Source organism: Anabrus simplex, chromosome 2 (genome assembly GCF_040414725.1).
Source record: "Anabrus simplex isolate iqAnaSimp1 chromosome 2, ASM4041472v1, whole genome shotgun sequence".
Taxonomy (NCBI): Eukaryota; Metazoa; Arthropoda; class Insecta; order Orthoptera; family Tettigoniidae; genus Anabrus; species Anabrus simplex.
The window spans coordinates 1139329513-1139343166 of record NC_090266.1 but is presented as its reverse complement, the minus strand read 5'-3'; the positions used below and the strand labels follow the sequence as shown (position 1 = coordinate 1139343166).

At 40.0% G+C, this 13654-nt stretch overlaps 1 protein-coding gene across 1 annotated transcript in view; it reads left to right on the top strand.

Moving 5' to 3' along the window:
- Nucleotides 1–13654, top strand: part of LOC136863809 (diuretic hormone receptor-like) — a 368577-nt gene that overhangs the window by 37755 nt on the left and 317168 nt on the right. The window contains exon 4 of the mRNA XM_067140148.2: nt 6301–6394. Within this exon, the coding sequence (XP_066996249.1) occupies nt 6301–6394 (94 nt within the window). The remainder of the gene's footprint in view (nt 1–6300; nt 6395–13654) is intronic.

Here is a 13654-nt window from a genome sequence, read left to right as displayed (position 1 = left end):
ATACCGATACACAAACATTTGAAGAACGCAGGGATCGAACCGGAAATGGAACATTCCGTCGATTGCTCGGCTAACGCCTAACTAGATCCGCTACGTTACACTGGTGTGAACGTGCTGGTAGTACAACGAGAGTAGCCTATATTCGCCATTCGCTTCGGTGTTTAAGGCATTAATTACTGCCCTGTTACCCAGTTTTATGTATCGATTCCCCTCTTCGCTTCACCCAATATCGGGGCACGACACATTAACATTGTTACATGGTCAACGGACGTCGCTACATAATCTCAAGGCGTCATTTTTAGCGAGCGGACGATATAACCTGTCGGTAGAGTTCAGAATCGTGTGTAGAATGTGCTCACTGGACATTAGTATGGGGAATAGCCGCCATATAACTATGTCGCACGTTAGTTGGGTAACATAAAACTACATTGGAAGGGGCGGATGAATAACACGGTATAGTACGAGCAGTGAGTGATTATCCTTACAAGCAACCTGGATGAGAAAAGCCGCTGGCGAGTAACGTGACTGACAAGACAAATTAAAACGAGGCAGCTGACACAAGGAAACAATCGCGAACCATCAATCATCACACCGGAAAGCAAGATTGATAATGCACTGCTACTAATATCTTTCCACTCACTTTTAAACGTTGTCCCGCATGAAACGAGTTAGAATTTTTCAAAAACGATGACAAGGGCAAAATAAACAAAAAATAGAAATACCTGTAAGAACTGCTTAGAGAATTTCCGCTTAAGAGGATCATTAATTGTATACAATATGATACGGGAAACTCACATGTCTATTTCTATTTTACAAAGAAAATGGCATGTTGGTTATGCATCACATATATTATATAAACGGTTTTTTTCTAACCTCGAAGTTGAAATATAGTAAATCTTCGTTCGAGAGGTATATTCGTTCGCCTCTGTGGTGTAGTGGTCAATGTGATTAGCTGCCACCTCCAGAGGCACGGGTTCGATTCCCGGCTCTGCCACGAAATTTGAAAAATGGTACGAGGGCTTGAAGGGGTCCACTCGACCTCGGAAGGTCAACTGAGTAGAAGTGGGTTTGATTCCCACCTTAGCCATCTGGAAGTGATTTTCCGTGGTTTCCAACTTCTCCTCCAGGAAAATGCCGGGATAATACCTAACTTGATGCCACGGGTGCTTCCTTCCCTCTTCCTTGTCTATCCCTTCCAAACTTTCCATTCCCCCGCAAGGCCCCTGTTCAGCATTGGAGGTGGGCTAAGTACTGGTCATTCTTCCCAGTTGTATCCCCGGCCCAGAGTATGAAACTCCAGGACACAGCCCTTGAGGCAGTAGAGGTGGGATCCCTCGCTAAGTCCGAGGGAAAAACCGACCCTGGAGGGTAAACAGATTAAGAAGAATTAGAAATAATGATCTCAGTGTATCCCCAGAAAAAGCCCAATGGAGTAAGGTCAGGGTTCCAAGGCGGCCGGGGAATAAGGCCACCTCCACCACTCCAGCCTTTCGGAATCTGAGCATGTATTGCTTTGCGAGCATTGTTACAATTACCTTCATTTCGCACCGACACAGATAGGTCTTACGGCGACGATGGGATAGGGATGGGCTAGGTGTGGGAAGTAAGTGCCCGTGGCCTTAAGGTACAGCCCAAACATTTGTATGGTGTGAAAATGGGAAACCGCAGAAAACCATCTTCAGGGCTGCCGACAGTGGGATTCGAACCTACTATTTCACGAATGCAAAATCACAGCTGTGCGACCCTAATCCACATGGCCAAATCGCTCCATGCGCACATTGTCTGACACATCGCAACACTGATAAATTGTTTTAAAATTACGTTGAACAAGGACTTTTGATTCCAATTCTGTGAAACAAAGCTCACAATGAGCTTTCTGCTGGATGGTCCACATCGTACTGGCCCGGCTTGGCTACACAGCACACGTGCATTATTCATTGCAAGGATTGTCTCATCCAGTCAATTAAAGGTCAGGCAACTTGACTAACGACTATCAGCAACGGTTTTAAAATACTCCATTCTTTCCTTTTCATTGTAAGACTATATTCGCTCCAATATGTTTATGCTACTGGAAGCATCATTGTAAAAATATGGATATTCTTTTCTCGATGACCCTGTATTATTCCATCTATTCAGGAGAACTTACCTCAACTCTGTACGTTAAGTATGGCACGGTAGCTAATAACCGCACAATGAGCACCAACGTTGGTAAATGATCTATATAAATGCAGAGTTCGTACTTTGGGCTTAGTGGATTGTCATAAGCCCTGTTGATGAATACATACTGATCGACAATCAATGTCATTCTGCGAATGTTAATGGTTGAGTCTTTGCAAATGAGGCTGAGAACAGTGTTTTAGATTGCTAAGATCTGAAAATAAGATATGACTTAAGAGTAAATATATTTTCCAATTGATTTGAGAAAGGTAGAGTGAGAAAACTGTGATTTTACTAGTACATGTTAATTTATGTATCCTACAGAACATTCCCAATATCCAGACCTGTTATTCTTCTGTGTTTACGCCTACAGGTAATGATGACGATTATAAAATTTTAGTTTAGAATATAAAATATTAATTATCACTTAGGTGAAAACATGGATTAGGGAGTTAGAGGTACGGATATGTTTATCGACTTCGTCACAAATTGAAGATAACTCTAGGAGCCTGAAGCACTGAGAAGGCAACTAGGGATAGAACTGAGTTTTGAAGTAGTTCAATGGTGAATGTGTGACAAGCAGAAGAAATGACAAATACATTCATGTTCATAAAAACCAGAACACCTTGAAAGATTAGAGATAGGAAGTTCATCTTCACAGGACATGTGTATTAGTAAGTTCTGAAGAAGTAATCAGCATTGGAAACATGTCAGCCCTCAGGTTCAAGGTAAACATCGATATCTCGGCGCACCGCCACCGACTGTTAAAATGTGCCTGCGGCTCCCTTTATCGCTATAAAACGAAGGTAATGGACCAGTGTGACTTGAGCAGACGTGCAGGATCCCTCGCATACGTATGCGAGAACCATACCGTCAAATGAGTGAGTTTCAAAGAGGGCGCATTATTGGCATGGGGGAACGTGAGGCATCCATTCGGGAAATTGCTACTCGTGTGGGACGAAGTTTGTCGGCATTGCAGCGAGTGTTTACAGTTTACAGAATGGTTCACAGAAGAACACAACGAGATGGGTCTGGTCGCACCACCCAGACATCCCCCCGCCCCCACTCGACACCTCATCCGAATGGCATTGCAGGACAGATCTGGGTCCTCCTCGGTTCTGACGCAACAGTAGAACAGTGTAACACATCGTACACTATCAGGAGTGACAGTCCGTCGCAGTTTATTACAGTCTGGGTTACCGGCGCGTCGTCCACTTCTCCGCCTACCTTCGACTAATGTGCGTATTCATGCTAGACTGCAATGGTGTATGGAACGACGTCAATGGTGACAGGAATGGCGAATCCAGGTTCTGTTTGTTTCAAATTATGGCCGCATTTTGGTTCGGCGCATACAGGGGGAGAGGCATCACATTGACTGCATTCGCACAAGACATAAAGTGCCAACTCAAGGCCTTACGGTGTGGGGTGCTATTGGGTACAACCACAAATCACAGCTGATGCATGTCCAAGGCACTGTGGCCAGTTTGACCTCCGTGAATGACATGCTGCGACCCGTAGCCTTTCCCTTTTTTGCACGACTCCCCAGACGCCACATTTCAGCAGGACAACGCGCGACCACATGTTGCTGCAGGAACACGTGCCTTCTTGTTGTCACAGGATGTCAGACTATTACCCTGGCCCACCCAATCACCGGACTTGTCACCAATCGAAAATATGTGGGATATGGTGAACAACGGGTGCGGTTCTGTGACCCAATGCTGACCACCAAAGATGAACTGTGGAACCAGGCGAATGCAGTATGGATTGTTATACCCCAGGACGCCTTTCGCGCGTAATACGCGTCGATGCTATCACGCATGGAACAAGTTATCAGTGCCCATGGAGGACCCAGTGTCTACTAGGCAACAGGGCACATGCTGAACCTAGGTGACTGAAACGCTAATCTTTTCTGCAGAAGATACTAATGAACATGTCCTGTGAATATGAACTTCCTGTTTCTAGTCATTTAAGGTGCTCTGTCTTTTATGAACATGAGCCTATATATGGTAATATTATTCTAAAATACTAGAATGTGAGTAATAACCATACACTAAATTTAGTGAATATCAACTTGCGTCAGCTCTGCAGTTATATAACCTCACATATAAGTGACGTAAATACGTTCACTAAGTTTATAGATATGCAGAGTGCATTCCTTTGCGTTAATCGTGCGATTAATGCGTGTATTATAATATTTAAAAACGCCCATGGCTTAGGTGCCAGCACGCGGGCCTCTCACTGCTGGGTTCCGTGGTTCAAATCCCGGTCGCTCGATATGATATTTTTGTACTGTACAAAGCGGGGGTGGTACAAGTTTTTCTCCGAATACTCCGGTTATTCTTGTCATCTTTCACTCCAGCAATACCTTCCAATATAATTTCATCTGTCAGATTCTAATTAATGCCCCATAGGAGTGCGATAGGCTTCGGCAACCGGCATAATTCTTACCCTCGTCGCTAGGTCAAGGGGTTCATTCATTCCATTCCTGACCCGGTTGAAACTGGAATCAGGCCGTGGATTTTTATTTCATAATACACTCATGTTCTCGCATGCATCTGCGAGGCATCCTGCACGTCTGCTCAAGTTACACTGATCCATCACCTTCGGTTTATAGCGCCAACAAGAGCCGCCGGCACATTTTATCAGTGGGTGGTAGTGCGCCGACATATCGATGCGGACATTGAATCTGAGGGCCGACATGGTTCCAGTGCTAATCATTTCTTCAAAACATACTAATGGTCATGTCCTTTGAATGTGAACTTCCTATCTCTAGTCTTTCAAGGTGTTCTGGTTTTTATGAGAACGGGTGTATTAAAGATTTATGAGGCAACTTGCATTAAAACTCAATGTTAATGTTCACGCTTTAAAAAATGTAACATAAGTTTTCTTGGATGACAAGCCTAAGCCATGAATATTCTTCATAAGTAATATTCGTTCTTTAAAGTGGGCGACAAGGAATTTATTAGTGACTTATCCTTCTATGAATTAAATTGCACAATAATATTTTGAATATTATGATATGTTGTCATAAACTTCATCGATAGTACATAGAAATATCAAGACTAAATACACCTAATACGGGCTATTAAAGTTACGAACATCGATTACTTAAAGGAGATTATGTATGACCAAACCTCTTACTTCGAGCGATTTGGCTACGCAGTTCGTATACGTGTAATTCTGGAGACAGTGGGTTCGAATCCCACCCCCTCTGTGCTAGACATAAATTTCTGTGGTTTTCCATTTCCAGACTTAAAATTCTGCGTATTCGGTCTAGATAGACAAAAATTACTGCGTGGGGAATTCGTTGTGCTGATTATGCGTCATGTCGAAATTGCAGGTATTCATGCTGTGCTGCGGTCGCTTGGTAGATTAAGGCCCATCAGGGCTGAAGCGCTGTTGGGGCCGTACCTTAATTAATTTTCTTTGCTAGGGGCTTTACGTCGCACCGACACAGATAGGTCTTATGGCGACGATGGGATAGGAAAGGCCTAGGAGTTGGAAGGAAGCGGCCGTGGCCTTAATTAAGGTACAGCCCCAGCATTTGCCTGGTGTGAAAATGGGAAACCACGGAAAACCATCTTCAGGGCTGCCGATAGTGGGATTCGAACCTACTATCTCCCGGATGCAAGCTCACAGCCGCGCGCACCTTAATTAAGACCATCCCATCGTCATCAAAGTGCGACATAAAATGGGTAGCAAAATAGTTGTTAAACTAATAAGGAACAATTCTTCAATAAGTGATAATTAATATTTGTTAATGTCGATTAGTCTCAGCGATTTCAAACTTACCAAACTATATTCCTCTCTTCAATATTAGTAGCAAAATAGTGTAAAATTATAGGAATTAAGTTCGTCGAGTGTGGAGGCTTACGATTGAGCTTTTAGTGCCGAAACCTGTCTGTTTCATTTTATGATCTTCATATAAAGCCCATTTTGCTTGTTACAGTAATTGTTATGACAATCAGTGCCGTTATTTTTTAGCTGCTGTTACGTGAGCTTTAGTGAAATCAGTTCCCACTTTATTATTTTTCGATTCTATACTTAATATATTCACTTTTATGAATTGCATAGGCTAATAATGCTGTAGTTTTACCAAAAGTAAACAGTGCTGAAATAATGTGATCTTATTCTCTGTTGCAGCTCTACATCCACACTGACACAACATTATGTATATTCCTCACGCTGTTGCTACATTACTTCCACATTAGTACATTCTTTTGGATGTTCGTTGAAGGTAAGTGAATAATAGTTATAAGTAGAGCTCGGAAGGTGAAGGCGTATACACTGCCTAAAAACATGTAAGAAGTCCTAAAGTTATTCATAAAAGTGCAAGAAAGCAGCCAATAAGGATGCAAAAATGCTATACAAATTCATTTATAATTTTTGTTTTAATTGCATATTTAATAAAGGAATATAATGTTTAAAAATGCAAAATTCTGGTAGTATGAAATATACAGTGAAAAAAGTATGAGTGAAATATTTCTTCTCTCAGAGGTTATATATTTTTTAATAATAATAATAATAATAATAATAATAATAATGTTATTTGCTTTACGTCCTACTAACTACTTTTACGGTCTTCGGAGACGCCGAGGTGCCGGAATTTAGTCCCACAGGAGTTCTTTTACGTGCCAGTAAATCTACCGACACGAGGCTGTCGTATTTGAGCACCTTCAAATACCACCGAACTGAGCCAGGATCGAACCTGCCAAGTTGGGGTTAGAAGGCCAGCGCCTTAACCGTCTGAGCCAGTCAGCCCGGCTTTTTTATTAGCATAATTTAAAAAAAACAGTTCCATGTTTGTTAAAAATGGTACTTGCAGAATTAAGTATGACATGTTTTTAGGACCTAGAATGAATTCATCGAACACGTGCTGGACATCCTGAAGAAAGAAACTGAAATTAGTACCTATAATTGGAATCCCACTAGGGTTACAGAAATTGGAATTCGGAAACCTTACCTCAGTTAGTTTTGCAGTATATCACAATATTCATCTCCATGTTCTTAAGTGTAAAGGATCGTCAGTTTTCAGAGAGAACGTTACAAAACATTGAGAAAATTCTCTCCACATCAACGGATGTTTAGGGTTCATAATTGTAGCAAGTGAGATTTTCCTGTTTAAAAAATCAAATCAAAATTTTCTTCTTTTAATATTTCAGTTATCTTACACATAATTTTATACCCCTTATTTTTTCGAGCTAAATTTCATGTTTTCATCTCATTTTAATTTCATTTTCTCTTCCTCCTGAAATGTTTAAGGATGATGAATGAACTAATGAATATTCGCATTGAGAGTGGGGTGTATAAATGTAGTCGGAAGGAGGTGTAGTTCCAAAAAGAAAGCCATTAAGACCTAAAAAGACTGAAAAGGTCTTATCCTGTAAAAAACGCAAGAAAAGGCAAAAATGGACAAATGAAACTTACTTAATATCTAAATAGTTCTCATCGAAAATCTTTTGAACATTCACTACTGTGTTGATGCCTATTAGAAAGCACTTCTCCTCGCCATAAGACCTATCTGTGACGGTGCGACGTAAAGCAACTAACAAAAAAAAGAAAGCACTTACTCTACCTGGACTTGTTAACTCTACTGCGTTGTAGTAAGCACTGCAACTCCCCTCCACCCTTGCACACTATAGTTTGATCGTCTCTGTGCAGTGCTGCCATCGTTTAAAGTTCGAACACACGATGTAAGAATTTATTTCTATCAGTGTTCTATCCCATTTTCGTGTTGCATCACGGTAGGATCCTTACCAATGATCGTCAACGCACCTAGGAAAGTGTCTACACCTAGTATTCAAAATAACTGAATAAATATCTAATTTAGAGTAACACATTAACTCATCTGGAACAAAAGGAATAAATCACACACCTAAACTGGTGGATTTGAACAATCGACTTTGCACTTAAGGGGATACGAAGCCGCCTATCTTACCAATGTTAAATTTGTTTAATTCATGTTCCTTTTTCTCAGGATCTAATAAAGTTATGAAAATGAAATTTATGTCACATTTTATTCAAACCTTATTTGACATACTGACGGAGCGTTTTTGTAATTGGACTTACGGGGACTCAGACACATATTTTTTTAAACAGTCAATAAATAGAATATTTTTTCCTAAAACACAGCCAAATTTCAAACAGTTTTACATAAATCAGGAAATCCCTCCGTTAAAATGTTAATCAATATGAGACAAATTAATGATGAAAATTACACAGCTCTGTGATAAATAGTCACCTAGAAAAAGGAACATACATTTGAAAAAATTAGAAACTGAGAAAACTGCAGTTAAAACTTTCCACACATATGATTTTCTCATTGTTAGCGCAAGTTTAAATTAAAATTGTGGCAACTTTTAATTGTTAAACTATAATGTATGATACTTCATTTTAAAGACCAGACTTTAGAGATTCATAAAATATAAAAATATAAAAAAATGATATTTTTGACCGTTTCAACCGTTCCGTATCCCCGTAACTTTACAGTCCCCGTAACTTTACAGCACACAAATAAAACACTCAAGTTCATAAAATAAAACAGTTCTTGAAACATTTACAAAATGTTCATACTTCACGCAAATATAAGAAAACATCCAGACATCTGTTCAATATCACAAACCATAACGAGCAGGATATCGAGAATTAACACCAAGAGAGACCGTGCCACCTGGACGCATTTCAACACTGGTAATAACCAAATAATGCAAACAAGATTTCTCAAACATTCCAAGCTCCAATTTCTAAGATGCGAAGACCAAAAGATATCACAAACCAAGTAACAAATCCCAAATCTCCGCGGTAAGAATGACAAATGCGACTACTTGTAAATGTCATTTAATAACTGAACACACTGCAGTAGGAATTCCTTACTAAGACACTCGGTTTACATGGACAATAATCATGGAAGTGGATGACAATAATAATAATAGCAAAGCAAAGTCATCTCCGTGCAGACGATGAAGGCCCTTGGAGGGGTGGAAGGTAAAGGCTTCCACTATCCGCAACCTCGGCAATTGGTCGGGTAGAGTGGTTAGCTCTACGCCGGGAATAATAATAATAATAATAATAATAATAATAATAATAATAATAATAATAATAATAATAATGCAATCTCCACTGCCCTTTATCTGATGATTCCTAATTACTGCAACGGTGGTAAAATCCACACGCACTATCGACATGTCCATCCACGTAATTTAATTACGACAGTATTCATATCCAGATTCTTCGGAATGAAATTATATTTCTGCTACGATATGACCTCAAATAACCTTTATGTCGTCACAACAACAACATAAAATTTTCACACATTGAATGACCCTAACTTGACCTTGTAAAATCTCATAATTTAGACAGAAATTCCTAGAACAAATGTATACCGGAATATCGATCAACATTCCTATCATGGATATCTCATAATCGTCATGTTAAGTATCAATGGAATTTTAATTTTGAAGAAATATTAAACTTTTATCATACCTGACCTTTATCACCACACACCACAGAGATCCCCTCAGAAAAGTATTCACAAGAAAGTCTATCAAACTGCATGAAGAAATACGCCATAAGCAACAATATATTACATGATTTACATTTCTTTACAGTGTTGCACCCTTGAAATAATATATCGAACTGAGGACTCTAAATATTCAACACAAAAACAACATAATCATCGGATTACAAACCATCACCATTGGAGTAAAACTAACTCCCACCTAATCCCATAGCAGTAGAGCCCTGGAGGGCCTTGGCCTATCAAGCGACCGTTGCTCAGCCCGAAGGCCTGCAGAATACGAGGTGTCGTGTGGTCAGCACGACGAATCCTCTCGGCCGTTAATCTCGGCTTTCTAGACCGGGGCTGCAACCTCACCGTCAGATAGCTCCTCAATTGTAATAACCCAGGCTGAGTGGAACTCGAACCAGCCCTCAGATCCAGGTAACATCCCGGACCTGGCCGGGAATCGAACACGGGTCCTCCGGGTAAGAGGTAGGCACGCTACCACCACACCATAGGGTGGGCGGAGTAACACTAGATACAAATAATTCTATACACAAACTATACATCTGGAATAACCCCATGACACTACAGCCCTTGAAGGGCCTTCGCCAACCAAGCCACCGCTGCTCATCCCGAAGGCCTGCAGATTACGAGGTGTCGTGTGGTCAGCACGACGAATCCTCTCGGCCGTTATTCTTGGTTTTCTAGACCGGGGCCACTGTCTGACCGTCAGATAGCTCCTCAATTCTAATCACGTAGGCTGAGTGCACCTCGAACCAGCCCTCAGGTTCGGGAATCGAACCCGGGGCCTCCGGGGAAGAGGCAGGCACGCCACCCCTACACCACGGGGCCGGCTATTCATCTAGAATACAAAGAAGAAAAGAACTTTCAAGGATTGAATTGGGACTAGCAATGGAAACCTGCAGAAAATAACAAGTTCCCTCTACAGTATCTCTCTTTTGATATTATATCTAAACAATACCACGTTAAAATATTAATTGCTGGTATAATATCGCCACCTTCAAACCATTAAAACTGTTGCGTTAAGTAAAATATTAGCCTGTAATATGAATTAACGGCAATGATACAAGATTAAATATCAGTAACAGACCCACCCACCCGTCCTTACAAATTGCAATGAACACTACCAGCCTCACGTGACGGTGCTATTTGCATATTCACAAAGTTACACAAAGTTACAACTATATTCTTCTTCTTCTTCTTCTTCCTATTATTATTATTATTATTATTATTATTATTATTATTATTATTATTACCGGGCGAGTAGGCCGTGCGCGTAGAGGCGCGCGGCTGTGAGCTTGCATCCGGGAGATAGTAGGTTCGAATGCCACTATCGGCAGCCCTGAAGATGGTTTTCCGTGGTTTCCCATTTTCACGCCAGGCAAATGCTGGGGCTGTACCTTAATTAAGGCCACGGCCGTTTCCTTCCAACTCCTAGGCCTTTCCTATCCCATCGTCGCCATAAGACCTATCTGTGTCGGTGCGACGTAAAGCCCCTAGCAAAATATTATTATTATTATTATTATTATTATTATTATTATTATTATTATTATTATTATTATTTCTTCCCAGTTGGTTACACATGCTGAAAATTTATTATTATGCAAAAAGAAGTACTCGCCCTAGTGCGTCTGGAATGGAAATGAGAAGCTAATGGTACCATCATTTACTTCTCTACGCCGTCACAATCCAGGGAAGCAGTCATCCATGGCCCTTGGTTCGTAATCCATAGGTTTTTATTTGTAAATCTGACCGGGCCATTCGTTCAGTTGGGCACACCCGTCTTCTCTCTTCTTAACTTGCTGGGTATCACTCGAACTCTTGCTTAACATATGATTTTCCGACTTTAATTATTGTCTAATTTCCACCATTATTTCTACGCTCAGTCCCGCTACACTGCGAAAGTTTATCGCTATACCATTTTTTACTTTCCTGCTGCGGAAAGCGCGATCAAGCATATCTCTTAGTGCTTATTTCCGGTCACGCTATCTACTGAAATTTGGTCAACACTTGAAGTTTGTACGACCACGTTGAAATTTGCGTACTTGACAAAGCAAACATAAAGACCACTACGACCCTCACTCTGACAGGCACCGTTCAGGAAAGTAATGAACTTAGTCTGCTCTACTGTAGTCTGAGTTCCTTATTGATATTAAATTTACAAGACCTGCAGTGTACCGGGTGAGTAGGCCGTGCGATTAGGGCTTGCATCCGGAAGATAGTGGGTTCGAACCCCACTGTCGGCAGCCCTGAAGATAGTTTTCCGTGGTTTCCCATTTTCACACGAGACAAATACTGGGGCTGTACCTTAATTAAGGTCAAGGCCGATTCCTTTCCACTTCTAGCCCTTTCCTATCCTATCGTGTCTGTGTGACGTAGAGCAAATAGCAAAAAGATCTTCAGTATACCGCACTCGCACAATCTAAATAATCACTAATCATTGAGTCTTTAAATATTTATTATACTCTCAACATCCGACGTACACTGCTCTCACCAAGTATAATATAAAACACGACTCATCGATTCCGCGATTACAAAGGATACAGCAGCCACAAGACCTCCGCGATACGAAATATAGACTTAGGTGTACGATACACCATATAGAAAGACTATACTGAATAAACCTTGACGTACAACACACAATATGAAAAAGAATAGACCGAATAATCCTTGACGTAAAACACACAGTCTGAAAAATAAACCTAAGAAACTTTGACGTATAACACACAATCTGTAAAATACAGTACTAGACCGAATAAACTTTATCGTACAACACACAGTATGACAAAAATAGACCTAATAAACTTTTAAAACACACAATGTGTACAAGAACAGATCGAATAAACTATGGCGTACAGCAAACAATCTGCAAAAGTAGAACGAATAAACTTTGATGTACAACACAGAGGCCGAGAAATGGACTGAATAGAGTTTGATGTAAAATACACAACCTGGAAGAATAGACCGGATAAACTTTGACGTACAACACACAGACAGAGTCAGAAAAAATATACCGAATAAACTTTGACTTTCAACACACAATCTGAAAAAAAAGAATAGATCGAATAAACTTTGACGTTCAACACACGATCTATAAAAGAATACACAGAATAAACTCTGACGTTCAACACACAATCTATAAAATAATAGACAGAATAAACTTTGGCGTTCAATACACAATCTATAAAATAATAGACAGAATAAACTTTGGCGTACAACACACAATCTATAAAATAATAGAATAAACTTTGGCGTTCAACACACAATCTATAAAATAATAGACAGAATAAACTTTGGCGTTCAACACACAATCTATAAAATAATATACCGAATAAACTTTGACGTTCAACACACAATCTATAAAATAATATACCGAATAAACTTTGACGTACAACACACAATCTATAAAATAATATACCGTATAAACTTTGACGTTCAACACACAGTCTTAAAAAGAATAGATCGAATAAACTTTGACGTACCACAATCTATAAAAGAATAGACCGAATAAACAATGACGTACAACACACAGACACAGTCCGAAAAAATATACCAAAAAAACTTTGACGTACAACACACAATCTGATAAAAGAAGAGACCGAATAAACTTTGACGTACAGGACACAATCTGAAAAAAAGAATAGACCGAATAAACTTTGACGTACAACACACAATCTGATAAAAGAAGAGACCGAATAAACTTTGACGTACAGGACACAATCTGAAAAAAAGAGTAGACCGAATAAACTTTGACGTTCAACACTCAGTCCAAAAAAAGAATAGACGTGGGGCATTTTCTGTCGTACTTTATTCACTTGCTATTTTGCACTCGTTTATACTCTCTTGGGGCGTAATTTAATTTCATATCTGTTCGATTTGGTACGCGTAGGTGACGCTGTTCCTTATTAGGCGGTGTGAAAGTATGCTGATAAAACTGTTTCTAAAAATGCCTTCGACTATTACTGACCAACTTTG